At 54.8% G+C, this 16,424-nt stretch overlaps 1 protein-coding gene across 1 annotated transcript; it reads left to right on the top strand.

Annotated features, from left to right (window-relative positions):
* Positions 1 to 9,465: 9,465 nt before the first annotated feature.
* On the top strand, positions 9,466 to 15,544 carry LOC116954982 (arrestin domain-containing protein 3-like). The gene is made up of 7 exons (XM_032975883.2): positions 9,466 to 10,120; positions 10,784 to 10,859; positions 11,386 to 11,533; positions 11,835 to 12,194; positions 12,678 to 12,840; positions 13,311 to 13,453; positions 13,905 to 15,544. The coding sequence occupies exons 1-7, from the start codon at positions 9,841 to 9,843 to the stop codon at positions 13,950 to 13,952; spliced, it is 1,218 nt and encodes a 405-aa protein (XP_032831774.1). The 5' UTR covers positions 9,466 to 9,840; the 3' UTR covers positions 13,953 to 15,544.
* Positions 15,545 to 16,424: the final 880 nt, after the last annotated feature.

The following is a 16,424-nucleotide window of genomic DNA, read 5'->3' as shown; positions in this document are numbered from 1 at the left end:
TGGCCACAACATCCCGACACTGACAAATGACCCTGCGATTTACTCAATTGGTATCACCCAGAGCAGCATCAACATCGCCCTCCTCCTTCCGGCGAAAGAGAACCTGGCAGGACCCTCGTGAAAGAAGAATAAGACGAGTCTTGAGACTCGGCGAGGCGTGCGTAAACAAGCGGGACTGATCGTAATAATTACAAGTTATAAAATGTAACGAACAAGGGTTAAGTTACCGCGTTCTTTTCAACACAGTTCTTAAAGTGCAGGCGCAAGGCCCCGAAACGTCAAGCGGCCAGCGACAAACAGCACTCTTCAGCAATTGCAATGAGTAAGCGTGGATTGAGCGAGGTTGTTTGTTGGACGAGTTTATGGAAAAGAGACGATGGGAGAGAAATCCAAAGCGGAGCAGTGCGAGGGAAGTGAGGTGACGTCCAGTGTGGTGAATGGGTGGGTGAATGAGTGAGTGAGTGGGTGAATGAGTGAGTGGGTGGGTGAATGAGTGAGTGGGTGAATGAGTGAGTGGGTGGGTGAATGAGTGAGTGAGTGGGTGAATGAGTGAGTGAGTGGGTGAATGAGTGAGTGGGTGAATGTGCTGCTACTGCTGCTGTTGTTATTGTCATGGACTGGGTCACGTGGTGGTGAGCCAACCACGGGGTAGATCGCCACAAGCACCCCGGCGTCGCGAGTGTTTGTGGTCACGCAGCCACCAGCGAGAGAGAGGGGGGGGTGTTTGCCTTTTGGACTTTGCCGGTGGCTGAGCTTGGAGACAAACATCTGGACAAGTTCGCAGAGACAAGGAAGCTATCCCTCCCCCCCCGTCATAAACCCGCGTGGTGCTAAGGCGTGGGTGCTACGGATCTCAACAGCAGCCAGCCTGGCTGATGAGACGTCAAAAGGCCAAAAGTTTTGCTTACATTCAAGCGTGATGCTGCGGCTTCCTTACAAGGACACACACATCCATGGAGTTGCATAGAAAGCCATATCATTGCATAGAGATGCGTAGAGTTCCAAAGGGTTACAATGTGGTTTATAGAGTAATCTTTTTTTTAAAAACGCATGGAGTTATGTAGAGACTCAAAGAGTTACATAGAGATCCGTATAGTGAAATAGAGACCCGTGCATGAACACACACAAGTTGCTGATTAATTTAAACTAGAGTGGATGGTGGGTAAACACACTATTTACATTTTACCAGGTAAGGCCCACTGAGCTACGTAGCTCTTTTTCAGAAGCGTGGTGGCCACAAATGGTAGCTCAGCGAAGTGGCTCATCACGTGGAAATATATAGCAGTCAAATACTCTAAACGCTGGGTCCTCTACGGATCTCAATGAGTCTCTGGGCCTCTACGAGTCTCTGTGAGTCTCTATGGGTCTCCACCGATCACGCTGAGGCTCTGGGTATCTATACGTCTGTATGGGTCTCTAAGCGTCTCGATGGGGTCTCTATGAGGCTCTGGGTATCTATACGTCTGTATGGGTCTCTAAGCGTCTCGATGGGGTCTCTATGAGTCTGTGAGCCTCTATGAGTCTGAGTCTCAATGGATCTATACGTCTGTATGGGTCTCTAAGCGTCTCGATGGGGTCTCTATGAGTCTCTGTGAGCCTCTATGAGTCTGAGTCTCAATGGGTCTTCATGGATCACTCTGAGGCTCTGGGTAACTATGAGTCTGTCTGGGTCTCGATGGGGTCTCTATGACTACGGGCCTCTATGGTCCCGTTTAGTGATGATTCTAAATGTGGAGGGGGAAAATCCACGCGACCACGGGCAGAGAGACATGAAAACTCCAAATCTACAGGCGTCAAGGTCGAGATCGAACCGACGACCTCCTGTATACAAGGCGAGGTAGTTAACATCTCATCACCGTGGCATCCCCTCTCCCCACCGTGACGCCCACACCGACACGCGAAAAGCCGAAGCGGCTATTTAAGTCCAGGACCCATATCTAACAGATGTCTAACAGATATTGAACCCTGACCTAAACCACACCGTAGTCATAACCATAGTTTTCGAGGAGAAATACAATATCACAGCCACGGTATCGGTGAGAGCGTGGATTCTCCGTGTAACCCTCCGACCCTCCACGTGAAACTTGTCTCAAATCATCAGTCAACGGTGAGTATTGGTGAGTGGCGATGTTGTCCACGGCGAGTGTTTGTGGTGAGTGGTGACGGGGTGAGTTTTATAGAAACCTCACGTGGTGAGTTGGTCACGGGGTGAGTTTTATCGAAATCCCACGGGGTGAGTTGGTCACGGGGTGAGGTTTATCGAAATCCCACGGGGTGAGTTGCTCACGAGGTGAGTTTTATCAAAATCCCACGTGGTGAGTTGGTCACGGGGTGAGTTTTATCGAAATCCCACGTGGTGAGTTGGTCACGGGGTGAGTTTTATCGAAATCCCACGTGGTGAGTTGGTCACGGGGTGAGTTTTATCGAAATCCCACGTGGTGGGTTGGTCACGGGGTGAGTTTTATCGAAATCCCACGGGGTGAGTGGTCACGGGGTGAGTTTTATCGAAATCCCACGTGGTGAGTTGGTCACGGGGTGAGTTTTATCGAAATCCCACGTGGTTAGTTGGTCACGGGGTGAGTTTTATCGAAATTTCACGTGGTGAGTTGGTCACGGGGTGAGTTTTATCGAAATCCCACGGGGTGAGTGGTCACGGGGTGAGTTTTATCGAAATCCCACGTGGTGAGTTGGTCACGGGGTGAGTTTTATCGAAATCCCACGTGGTGAGTTGGTCACGGGGTGAGTTTATCGAAATCCCACGTGGTGAGTTGCTCACGGGGTGAGTTTTATCGAAATCCCACGGGGTGAGTTGGTCACGGGGTGAGTTTTATCGAAATCCCACGTGGTGAGTTGGTCACGGGGTGAGTTTTATCGAAATTCCACGTGGTGAGTTGGTCACGGGGTGAGTTTTATCGAAATCCCACGTGGTGAGTTGGTCACGGGGTGAGTTTTATCGAAACCCCACGTGGTGAGTTGGTCACGGGGTGAGTTTTATCGAAATCCCACGGGGTGAGTTGGTCACGGGGTGAGTTTTATCGAAATCCCACGGGGTGAGTGGTCACGGGGTGAGTTTTATCGAAATCCCACGTGGTGAGTTGGTCACGGGGTGAGTTTATCGAAATCCCACGGGGTGAGTTGGTCACGGGGTGAGTTTTATCGAAATCCCACGGGGTGAGTGGTCACGGGGTGAGTTTTATCGAAATCCCACGTGGTGAGTTGGTCACGGGGTGAGTTTATCGAAATCCCACGTGGTGAGTTGCTCACGGGGTGAGTTTTATCGAAATCCCACGGGGTGAGTTGGTCACGGGGTGAGTTTTATCGAAATCCCACGTGGTGAGTTGGTCACGGGGTGAGTTTTATCGAAATTCCACGTGGTGAGTTGGTCACGGGGTGAGTTTTATCGAAATCCCACGTGTTGAGTTGGTCACGGGGTGAGTTTTATCGAAACCCCACGTGGTGAGTTGGTCACGGGGTGAGTTTTATCGAAATCCCACGTGGTGAGTTGGTCACGGGGTGAGTTTTATCGAAATTCCACGTGGTGAGTTGGTCACGGAGTGAGTTTTATAGAAACCTCACGTGGTGTGTTGGTCACGGGGTGAGTTTTATAGAAACCTCACGTGGTGTGTTGGTCACGCGGTGAGTTTTATGGAAATCCCACGGGGTGAGTTGGTCACGGAGTGAGTTTTATCGAAATCCCACGGGGTGAGTTGGTCACGGGGTGAGCTTTATCAAAATCCCACGTGGTGAGTTGGTCACGGCTGAATGACGGCGAGTTGCCGCGGTGAGTGGGACCACGGTGTTGAGTGATCAAGGTGAGTGGTCTTGAGTTGGTGAGTGGCAGTGGTGAGTGGTGGTTAGTCACTCTAACCGCTTCCGCCTCCGCGGGTACACCGTGTTCTCACTGCGAAGGGAAAGCCACGACAACAGCCCCATGAATAACAAAATCACTCCTCCCATCCCTCAATCCCGCCCACCAGCACCAACAACCACCTCCATCGCGGGAGGGGTCGTGAAAGTGAATGGCAGAAGCGGCCTCGGGGTCAGAGCCACGGGGAAGACCACCCCCGCCGTTCACCCACGTGGGACAGATTGACTGATCGATTTAAACGAGGACCTGGCGCGGTGTGGTGTAAACACTCACGGGCCAGGGGGAGACAAAGGCGGTCGACCGTAACGTTGGCCGCACCACCCGCTCGTGTGCCGTGTCGGCCTTGATAGGTGCTCGCAAACAGCAAATTTGTTCCAACAGTCCAAGGTTATAGGGGAGTATCTTTGTTTTTGTATGACTGCGCGCGTGTGTGTGTGTGTGGGAAGTTTTTTTTGTACGCGTGTGTGTGGTTTTCTGTGTATGTGGGATTGTGCGTGTCTGTTTCTGGCCGTGATTGCGTGTGGCTGTGTGTCTGTGTGTATGTTTGTGTCTGTGTGTGTGTCTGTGTGTAAGTTTGTGTGTGTGTGTCTGTGTGTATGTCTGTGCGTGTGTCTGCATGTGGCTGTGTGTATGTCTGTGTATGTTTTTGTGTGTGTCTGTGTGTATGTCTGTGTGTCTGTGTGTGTCTCCGTGTGTGTGTTTGTTTGTATCTGCGGGTGTCTGTGTCTATATGTATGGCTGTATGTGTGTCTGTGTGTGTGTGTATGTGTGCGTGTCTGTGTGTATGTCTGTGTGTGTGTGGCTGTGTGTGTGCCTGTGTGTGTCTGTGTGTGTGGCTGTGTGTGTGTGTCTATGTGTGTGTCTGTGTGTGTGTCTGTGTGTATGTCTGTGTGTGTATGTGTGTGGCTGTGTGTATGTCTGTGTGTGTCTGCGTGTGTCTGTATGTGTGTCTGTGTGTATGGCTGTTTGTGTGTCTGTGTGTATGTCTGTGTGTGTGTGTGGCTGTGTGTGTGTCTGTGTGTGTGTCTGTGTGTATGTCTGTGTGTGTGTCTGTGTGTATGTTTGTGTGTGTGTCTGTGTGTATGTCTGTGTGTGTGGCTGTATGTGTGTCTGTGTGTATGGCTGTGTGTGTGTCTGTGTGTATGTCTGTGTGTTTGTCTGTGTGTGGGGAGCGGTAGTGTAGCGGTTAGCGCGCTGCGCTACGAACCGAGTGACCTGCGTTCGATTCCAGCTCACGGTAATCACCAGTGATGATTATCTGTACCTGGGCATCCCCTAGGTCGATTCAGCCTCAAATGAGTAGATATCGCGGTGTGTAGTAAACATCGCCACGAGGGAGACAAAGGCGGCCGGGCGTGGTGCTGGCCACCCACCCCCTCGTGTACCGTTCCGGCCTTCATAGGTGCTCGCTAACAGCGCTTGCCCCTACAGTCTGTTCAGGCTATACGGGGGATCTTCGTTTTTGTGTGTGTCTGTGTGTGGTTGTGTGTGACTGTGTGTGGGGAGCGGTAGCGTAGCGGTTAGGGCGCTGCGCTACGAACCCGGCGAACAAAGTTCCATTCCCGTTCACGGCCAACACCAGTGAAGGTTATCTGCACCTATCCTGGTCGTCCCTTAAGTCGACTCAGTCTAAAATGAGTACCTGCTGCGGTGTGTAAACATCGCCACAAGGGAGACAAAGGCGGCCGGGCGTGGTGCTGGCCATCCACCTGCCTTTTGTGTCTTTCCGGCCTTCATAGGTTCTCGCTAACAGCGCTTGCCCAACAGTCTGTTACAAGCGCAGTTATTTTCACTTCATTTTATTTTTTTTGGGAGGGGGATTCCCAGCGCCTTGTGGGAATTTCCCGGCCACGGCTCACATCGATGGCTATTCACTGTTCACCGGCTCTTGGACTTCACGGCGCCGAAGTTGGAATCCACAGGCTTCTGACATCCGTCAGAACTGGGTGCGACACGCTTTGGTGGGGGTAAAGTATGGGTACCGCCTGCGTCTCTTGACCCTTCCACAGACGTTCGGCAAGCAGCGTGGAAGAGTAGACAAAGGGCACTCTATATGGGCACATGCGAAGCTGCCCATATTTACTCAGATCGCCTGCCACCACCCAAACCGTAACTGCGATCAGCGTGGTGAAGTATGGTCCAAACCCCCCCGCCCCACCCATGATCGACACGGCGTGGAGGGAGGCTTTCATCCAGCAGTAGACAGAGCAAGGCAGGCGTGTGAAAGAGGCCCACCTTGCTTGCCCGTGTCTGGAGAGGCGCCGCTGCTGACAAGAGAATTCCTCGGGATCAGCTTGCACTCAACTCGGCCGGGCCGCTCTGCGCCAAGGCTCGGCATCCAATCGAGAGCCAACCAAGGGCGATGCGGCTCTGCCTGACTCATCGGGATTATGCAATTGGCTTCGAAATGACGATGTGTTCCTCTGGCATCATCAGCCGCGATCAAATTCGCGGCTGCGCGAAAGGAATCCCTGTGAAGCCGTTGCTTGAATTGCTATAACACTCTCCCACTCCCCGACCCCGCCATAGACATGTGGAATTCCCACCACTGGCTAGGGTCAGGGTTTGTAAAAGCAAGAGATGGGCACCATTAAATGTCTCGATGGTCATTACTGCAGCAGGGAATCACTTTTGACCGCAATTGTCCCTCTCGTGGTAGTGCCTTACGCTCCCGTAATCCGCGACGTGAGTGGGGAGTGAATCGCAGGCGGATCAGTCACGACCGAGGAGGTCTCACTGTGGAACTAAAACTGTGAACTACTTTTTGTTTAACTTTACAAGGTAAGACCCACTCAGCTATGTAGCTATTTTTTCTTCAGAAAGCGACCTGCACACGAATGACAGCTCAGCGAAGGGGCTTATCGTCGTCGTCATCGGGTGGAAATGTATAGCAACAGCCAAAGAGTAAAAAAACGCGTGACGTTGATAAGAAAATTGTGGAGGGAAAAACCGCAAGACCCACAGAAGAATCCACGCGACCTCGGGGAGAGAGACGCAAAACTCCAAATACAAAGCAGGCGTCAGGGTCGGGATCGAACCCAGGACCTCCTGTATACCAGGCGAGGTAGTTAACATCTCCTAGCCACCGTGATGATGATGATGAGAGCGAGAGAGACGCAAAACTCAAAATACAAAGCAGGCGTCATGGTCGGGATCGAACCCAGGGCCTCCTGCATAACAGGCGAGGTAGTTAACATCTCCTAGCCACCGTGGTGATGATGAGAGCGAGAGACACGCAAAACTCCAAATACAAAGCAGGCGTCAGGGTCGGGATCGAACCCAGGACCTCCTGCATAACAGGCGAGGTAGTTAACATCTCCTAGCCACCGTGATGATGATGAGAGAGAGAGACACGCAAAACTCCAAATGCAAAGCAGGCGTCAGGGTGGGGATCGAACCCAGGGCCTCCTGTAGAACAGGCGAGGTAGTTAACATCTCCTAGCCACCGTGATGATGATGATGATGAGAGCGAGAGAGACGCAAAACTCAAAATACAAAGCAGGCGTCATGGTCGGGATCGAACCCAGGGCCTCCTGCATAACAGGCGAGGTAGTTAACATCTCCTAGCCACCGTGGTGATGATGAGAGCGAGAGACACGCAAAACTCCAAATACAAAGCAGGCGTCAGGGTCGGGATCGAACCCAGGACCTCCTGCATAACAGGCGAGGTAGTTAACATCTCCTAGCCACCGTGATGATGATGAGAGAGAGAGACACGCAAAACTCCAAATGCAAAGCAGGCGTCAGGGTGGGGATCGAACCCAGGGCCTCCTGTAGAACAGGCGAGGTAGTTAACATCTCCTAGCCACCGTGATGATGATGAGAGCGAGAGACACGAAAAACTCCAAATACAAAGCAGGCGTCAGGGTCGGGATCGAACCCAGGACCTCCTGCACAACAGGCGAGGTAGTTAACATCTCCTAGCCACCGTGATGATGATGATGAGAGCGAGAGACACACAAAACTCCAAATACAAAGCAGGCGTCAGGGTCGGGATCGAACCCAGGAACTCCTGCATACCAGGCGAGGTAGTTAACATCTCATAGCCACCGTGATGATGATGAGAGAGACACGCAAACTCCAAATACACAGCAGGCGTCAGGGTCGGGATCGAACCCAGGACCTCCTGCACAACAGGCGAGGTAGTTAACATCTCCTAGCCACCGTGATGATGATGATGAGAACGAGAGACACCGCGAACTCCAGCAGCCACTGCGGAGAGCAAGGGGTGGGCAGCGGCCAAGTGTGCTTCTAGGGAAGAGGGCGGAGGTGATGCGGGGAGGGTGGGGGGGAGAGAGAATGCGCAATGGGGAAAGGTCGCGGCCGAACAACAGCTGCCACCATTCACCAAATTAAGCGAATATTAACCAAATATAGCGTGTGCTGTCCGCAACAACAGGTGGAGCCCCTCCACCCCGGCCGGCGAGTTGGGGGGAGGGTTGTTTGTGAGATGCGGTCGCGGCGGCGGCGGCTTTGCGGGCCGTGGAGAGAGGGGTTTGGAGGAGACCAACGCGGCTAGGCACGTTCACACATTCTTGGGTTCGTCCTATCCCGTGGGACGCAGTGGGGGGGGGGGGGGGGGTCAGGAGCAGGAGGCGGCGGCGGGGCTGGAGAGAGAGAGAGGCGGCGGGGGGGGGGGCTGCTTGGTGAAGACCGGGAAGCAAGTCGGCTCAGGTGTGGTGGTGGTGAGAGAGAGAACTTGGGGGTTTGGGGAGGGTCGGCTGGCCAAGTTCGGGAAGGGACGTTCAGGGAATGTTTTGTGAAGTACCGGAATTACGCACACGGGAACAGGGTAGGGTCGAACGATTAATCGATGTCAAATCGAAATCGCAATTTGAAACAATGCGATTTGCAAATCGCAAAGGCTGCGATTTTTTTGGCGACTTATAAGTCCTATTACTTACTTATTGCAATTGTTTTATTTTTTTTATTATAAACTTTATTTAGTTAACGTAACAATTGCTCTATGTTTGATTGGAAGCAATTCATATATTTTAAGTTCTCATCCTGCCATTATAATATGTAGAAAAGTTAATATTTTGATGGTATCAAGTGGTGACTCTCCATCACGCGTTTTAAATCTATTAACGCAGTGAATATTGAACTGCAGCTTGGCTTAACAAAAATTGTAATCGCGATATCTGTCAGAAAAATCTCAACAGATATTTCGCCCCAAATCGCTCAGCCCCAGCACATGGCCACGTAGGGCCCAGGCCTTTGAAGACCACGAAGAGGCCACGCTCACAGCACGCACGGGGGGTGGGGGGAATATTGGAACGGGGTGGGGTGGAACGCGCGCGCCCCCCCCCACCCTCACGGCGCGCGCCGAGCACCACGCGCGCACGCGGCGATCACGCGGACGCTCGGCCAATCGCGAGCTGTTTACCGCTCGCGCCCGGCCAATCGCGAGCGCGCTCTGCCCTCGGTGAAGTCACCGAGCACGCGCTGTGCACGACGCCGCGCGTGCTACGGGCGGGCGGGCGGGTGGGTGGGGGGGGAAAATCCCCCGCACCCGCGGGGTGGGGGTGGAGTGGGCGGGGGGATGGGCCTCGCCCCCTCTAAGGGGGAGGGGCGGAGGGCGTCTACACATAAATAGCGGCGGGGAGGGGCTCGCGGCCTGCACTTGAACGCTCGAGAGCGGATGAATGGGGGATGTGGTGTGCCGGAGCTTTCGCCGACCGCGTTAATTTTGCCTCCGTTAATTAGTGGGTGGGCGTGGGTAGCTAGGAGGACTTTGCAGGCCCCTGCGGCCCTCTTGGAAAGAAAAGCGGGAATTCTTAAACGCCGTAGAGATTTCGGTGGGAACTGTCGCGATTTGCGACAGCGTCGCCGTGCAACAACAGCAGCGAGAGACTGCTCGGATTTACAAGCGGCGGCGGCAGCAGCAGCAGGTGTTGTCAGAGGGTTCGGTGGGCAACTGCGACCGACTCCACCACCATCGCCCGAGTTGTTGTTGTTGTTGTGGCTTGACCATGGGTCTCGGCGACGTGAAGTGCCTGGCCGTGGAGCTGGAGGCGCCCGACGGCGGTAGCGGACGCGGCGTGTTCGTGGCCGGCCAGGAGGTGCGTGGCCGCGTCCTGCTGAGACTCCGACGCGAGTCGCGACTCCGCTCGCTGCGAGTCCGCGCGCGGGGCCTCGCCCGGGTCGGCTGGGCCGAGCCGGAGCTGCTGGGCCGGGCCGCGACGCCGCTGACTCTCGCCTGCCGCGAGGAGTCCACCTACCTGGACGTGCAGCAGCCGCTCCTCGTGCCGAGTGAGTGTCTGGGGAAAGCGGGGGGTGTCTGGCGTGGGGGCTGCGACTTTGAGTTGCTTGTTGAGAGATCTTGAGGGTTGTGCTGTGGGGTGGCATCGCCTCTTTCCGCCCACCCCCCGCCATAGTAATATGGAATTTTGACAACCGGCTGAGGGGCTGTTCAAAACGGGAGATGAGCGAATGCTGTACAGCGCGTACTCCGCTGTGCCAGTGAATCACTCCGCAACTTTGTTGACACTGCGGTTGTAGAGTGCGGGGTCCGGGTGAACGGGTCTCGTGAGGTGTGGGACGCTTTGTGCGAGTTCTTTTACTTTGGGAGGTTTGCGTGCATGAATGCGAGCCACGTGTATAACAGTACTTTTTTTTAAAGTTGTTCATTAATGTGCTTGTTGCGCCGCTCGCTGCGAGAAGCAGCAGATGGTGTTTATCCTGGGGTGCGGTGTGGATGGACTTTTTAGAGGCGGGGGAGGGGGGGTCAGCGTCTCGAACAATAAATTATTTCCCCATTTAAAAGGGACCCTCTCTAGAGGTCCCTATTAGCCCACCCCTTGCAAAAGGGACCCTCCTAGGCGGTGCAACCCCACGTGGGCCTGCCCTGATTGGCCCTCTCCTCCTCGTGACGTCATCACAACATGTTTTCCCATCTCGCCCCCTCCCAACCAGCTGGCGGAAGTGAGGATCACGTGACGCTGCCCGCCGGGCTGCACGAGTTCCCGTTCAGCTTCGTGCTGCCGGACGGGTGAGCGAGCACGTGACTCACCACTCGTGTGTACACACACAGCGTACGCACTGCGTACACACACGGCGTACGCACTGCGTACGCACTATGTGCGTGTGTACACACAGTGTACACAGCGTACGCACTGCGTACACCGCGGTGTGCAACAACGTATGCGTGTGTCCACACGTACGCCTGCAGCGGACACGCTTAAACGTGTTAACTTGCCGACACGCCCATGCTGGACATCTGTGAAAAAGAGCTTCATAGCTCATCGGATTCCTCCTGCAGTCTAAATAAAGATTCTGACATGCAGTGTACACACGCAGAGCGCACGCAGTGTACACAAACGTATGACATACACGCGGATTGTACATACACTGTGTACGCTCACAGGATATGGACGCGGCATATACACGATGTAGAACGCACAGCATGTACAATGTACTGCACGCACACAGAATATACACAGTGTAATACGGCACAAGTATAGTGTGTGCTCGCGTTGCAGCGTGCTGACGTGCCAACCCGTCCCTGTGTCCCGCAGACCGCTGGCCACGTCGTTTGAGGGGCGTCACGGCTGGGTCCGCTACTGGGTGGAGGCCGCACTGGAGCGTGACTGGGGCCGGACGCAGCGCACGCGCCATCGCTTCAGCGTCGTGGTGCACGTGGACATCAACACGCCCACCCTGCAGGTGAATGCCGCAGCAGCACACCAACAGCACACCAGCAGCACACCGAAATTTTTTTCTGACCCAGGTCACTTACTTATATGAGCCATATCCTGGTGTCTTTGAGTTCTCACCTGATTAAACGAATAAACTTGATAACAGCACTCGCCGGCCACCAATACCAGCATCACAACCACATTAAATGCCCACTGATGCCCGCAGCCTTTGTGCGCAACACACGCACATCTTACACATGCACACCGCCCCCTCACCCCCCGCCCCGCTCACACCGCACGCGTCTGCCCGTCTCGCCGTCCGATCGCAGGAGTCGGCCGCTGGCGCTCGCGAGAAGAACGTCGGCTTCGCCATGTTCGGCTCGAGCCTCATCGCGCTCAGCGTGAAGATCGACCGGCGCGGCTACTGCCCGGGCGAGGCCATCGCCATCCACGCCGAGGTGGAGAACTGCTCGTCGCGCCTCGTCGTGCCCAAGGCGGCGCTCTGCCAGCGCCAGGTGTTCTTGGCGGGTGGGCGCACGCGCTCGCACGTGCGCGCCGTGGCGGAGGTGCGCGGCGAGAGCGTGCCGTCGGGCCGCACCGACTCGTGGGACGGCCGCTTGCTCAAGGTCCCGCGCCTGCCGCCCTCCGTGCTGTCCTGCGCCCTCATCCGTGTCGAGTACTGCCTACAGGTGAGCGCCGCGGGGGTGGGATGGGCGAGTGGGTGGGTGGCTGTGTGAGGGTCGAGGGGTTTAGCAATTGAAGACTTAGGGGTGGGGGTGGCAGCTGGCGCTGGTTTCGATGAGGTCGATATGGGGTAGCCTGGGTTGGGGTGAATGTGAGCACCCGGGGGTGAGTTTGGCCCATTGGCAAGCGACGGCTGTTGAATTCCATCCTAATGCTGGTGGTCATGCATGCAGCAATTGGTTAAGAGTTATACAAATTGCATGTAAACATATAGTGATTAACTAGTTTTGCTAGCAGACAAAACGACTGCAAAATATTTTTTCAAGTGCCACCCTGAATCGTGACGATTCATTGAATCCCAATGGGTGTCGAGTCTCCAGTTGTCTCGTAGCCTGGTGGCAGAGCAGGAACTTCAGGTGGTTGTTGTGGCTGAGCTGCCGGATGGAGATGCTGACCACCCCTGTGCCTCCTCCTCCACCGACCCTCAGGTGTACGTGGACATCCCCGGCTCGTCAAACCTGCAGCTGGAGCTGCCACTGGTGCTGGGCACGATACCGCTGCAAGCACTGGGCTCCCGCACGTCCAGCGTGTCGAGCCAGCGCAGCGTCACTGGGGGACCAGCGTGGAGCGAGCTGCCCGAGGCGCCTGAAGGTACAAACCGCTGCATCCGCGTGTGTGTGTGTGCGAGCGAGTGCTTGTGAGCTCGAGTGTGCGACTGGGGAGTGGTGGTGCAGTCATTAGTGCACTGCGCTACAAACCTAGCGGCCCGAGTTATAATCTCACTTACGACCAATAACGGTTGTGAATATGTGAATCGGCCCCGGAGCACCGTGAGGTCGACTCGGCCTTAAATGAGTACCCGGTGCGGTGTGTGGCACACCACACCCCCCTCGTGTGCCGTTCCAGCTTTAATAGGTGCTCGCTAATAGCACTTGCCCCAGGCAGCCTGTTAAAGGCTGCACTAGGGATGTTAGTGGACGTGAGTGAGAGGGGCGCGTGTGAGCGAGTGAGCGGAGTGCTTATGGAGGAGAGTGAGCTCGTGTATTTGGGGAACGCGAGAGTGCGATGGTGGTGGACACGAGTGGGCGTTGACTCTGTTATTGTGCCCTCCCCGCCCCCAGCTCCCCCGTGCTACACGGACGTGGTGTCGGAGGAGAGGTTCCGCAGTCTGTGCGTCCACGCCGAGGAGGCCTCTGCAGGGCCCCGCTCGGCCTACCTCTACATGCAGCAGTTCATGCTGCAGCCTCCGCCCCTCTACTCCGAGGTGTGTGTGTGTGTGTGTGCGCAGCCACACAACCATTGCCCGATCTACCACAACGATAACTCGCCCACACAACTGCTGCCCAACCACCTCCACTACATCATAAGAACCACCGCAACAACTAAAGCAACTACTGCTACCGCAACATCCGCCGTAGCTATGATCCTCGTTACAATCGTACCACAACAAAACCTCACACGATCCCTCTGCAGTCACGATCGCATCGCACACCACAATTTCCACCGGAACCACCACCACATGATAAAACAATCTCCAAGCATCACAACAACACACTCAAACACCACCGTCACAAACGGTACCACGACTAAACAAAACGCCACTCACATCCAGCACAACAACAACAACAAACACCTTGTACAACCACCACTGCCATCACCTCCACAATAACCATCGTGGCTAACGCTGGTCTCCTGTTGCTCCATCTCCCCTGCAGGTTGACCCCCATCCTCTGGAGAGGCTGCCGGTGCAGGTGAGCACGTGAGGCCTCTCCGCGCACCATCGATGTGGACAGCGAGCACGAGAGAGGGAAAGGGGGAGCGGGAGCCGTGTCTGTGAATCACGGGGCATCCAAGCCGTCCAGCACACGCATTCGCAAGTGGCGGTGCAAACTCCGGACTCTTGACGATGGAGCTGATGAACATTAATGATTGGGACAGTGACAACGATGATGCTGAGGACTGTCTTTCTCTGAAGATGGGGATCTATGTCATGATGACGCAGTTATGAAGATGTGGGATCGATAATGATGATGGTGACGAAGGTGGTGATTGTGATGAGGACAGCGGTGATGAAGAAAATGGTGACGCCTCGGAAGATGGCGACAGCGTTCGTTGTGGCGACGGTGATCGTTATGGAGACTGCGCTGGAGGGAGGGATAGTGGTCTTGACGAGTGTTGCCAGTAGCGATGTTTGAGAGGCTGTACCACGTTGCGCGTGTGCGGTACGGCTGTCCCTGCGACACAGGCGCCGGGACTCGCGCGCCGTCCGGCTGCTGCAGCCGAGCGTGGCGGCGTGCACTTTAAATGCGTTTTCATTTTTTTGAGCAAAAATGTTCATTTTTGCTTTTGCCAAAGCCTTTACCTGGCACTTACCCAGCTGCATGGGAAACACTAACGGCATTTGCCATCATGATGAATGTCGTGTGGCCTTATTTTTGTATACGCACTTCAAGCACAAATGGTTAAATTTTAATGGCGGCCACTGGCTTCCATTACCGAGTGCCATAGGTTGCCTGGTGATGAGGGATCCTCATAAGGGACGGGACTGGGTGGCCACGTGCGTGGATGTGCACGTTAAAGTTATTTTGTATTCTCAGCTTCAACACCAAAACTCGGAGCCCCGGCTGGCACAAGACTGTGCCGCCGGTTCCCATTGAGCCATGCGCGCAAGGGTCGTTATTAAGCCTCGCCAACCATGACCTCGTGCTGCTGCGAGGGTGGTGGACGAGCTGTCCCTCCACCCCCGCCGGTGAGGGTCAACCCTGGCGAAGGTAACATTCTGCCATGAAACCCGGTCACACCCCTTGGGCAGAGGGACTACTTCCCCGGGGTTTTTGTAACCAAACGAGCCAAAACGCGCCCTGCGCCACTGAATGAAACTTCGCCGGCGTGACTGTTCAAAACGTTTACAAGGAAAGTTCTCCTGCTGTAACCGCAGCTGCTGTCCTGGGTGGAATATTCCAGCTGTAGCCAGGTGCCAGAACCGCCGAGCAGCGGTCCGAGTGCCTCGCTTGAAGCGATTTCCCCGAGCCTCGGTTGGTTTGGGGAATGGGCAGCTATCATGCCGGATTGATGGAGCCATCGTGGGTTTTTTTGCCAAAAGAATCTGGTGACGTGTGGGCATTTGTGTCCCGCGTCGTCAACCGAGCCAAATCTTGCGTTGGATCTGCGGAGCTGGAATGGCACTTCCAGGGTTATTTTGTTTTGTTTTTGTTAACACAGCCATGATGCCTGGGCTGGCCTTGCCTGGCAGTGCCCGGGCAGCCCTTACAGTGTTATATTCAGACGTGCGTTTTGACCGCTGGATGTGAAAGGTCCGACCCTGTGGGTTTTGTAATAAAATCACTGTTTTGTAGAGATGCCTCGCGTGGTTGGTTATGGTTCGTGGATGAGGAGGTGGTTCTAACGTCAACGGATTTGAGGTGGCGTAATTTAAAATGCCGACTTGTAGCACGCGGCACTGCACAGGATTTGCTCGCTCTCCCGAAGAGCAAGAGAGGACGACTCGAAGGTGCGAAGAGGAGCCACAGATGAGCGGGAGGCAATAAATAGCCAGGCAGTGGGGAGCTAGTGCCTATTTCCCCCCCCCCTTCCACCAAACTCCGTGGTCCTCTCAATAAAGTATTATTGGCCAATGAATAAGTGCTTTTACATGTGAGAGGAAACTGGAGCACCCAGAGAAACCCAACGTGTGTGAGGGGGGCAACACTCCCGTACAGATGGAACAGGTGGAGTCCACATTTTCTGCACTGCCTCCTAGTGAGTCGGGGTATAAGGCTGGTCGATGCCGACGGGAAAGTAGTTTTACAACATTTGTGTGATCTACCAGTCCACCCTGCCTTCCCAGTGCTGGATTACAGACCAAACAAAGACCGATTCCCTGTTATAGCCTCAACAGGCTTGGCAAGTGATGTGAGCGAGCACCTATGTTGGTTGGCACTGCAGACGAGGAGTTGGGTGGTCGGCACCACGGCTGACCGCCGTCTCCCCAATGGTGATGTTTACACACCGCACCAGGTTCCTCACTTGAGGCCGAGTCGACATAGGAGAGGCTCGGGACCGGTTTAGAAAATCGTCACTGGCATTGGCCGCGAGCGGGAATCAAATTCGGGTCGCCGGGTTTGTAGAGCAGCGCGCTAACCACTACGCTACCACGCGCAAAACCACCACCGCCCGGATAAAGTTGCATGTTGAGAATTTGATGGGATGCTGAGTGCTGAGGTGTTGAGTGGTGG

Source organism: Petromyzon marinus, chromosome 57 (genome assembly GCF_048934315.1).
Source record: "Petromyzon marinus isolate PM22_M1 ecotype Great Lakes invasive population chromosome 57, UKy_Petmar_22M1.pri1.0, whole genome shotgun sequence".
Lineage (NCBI taxonomy): Eukaryota > Metazoa > Chordata > Hyperoartia > Petromyzontiformes > Petromyzontidae > Petromyzon > Petromyzon marinus.
Note: the sequence above shows the minus strand (reverse complement) of the source record. Positions and strands in the feature narration are given on the sequence as shown.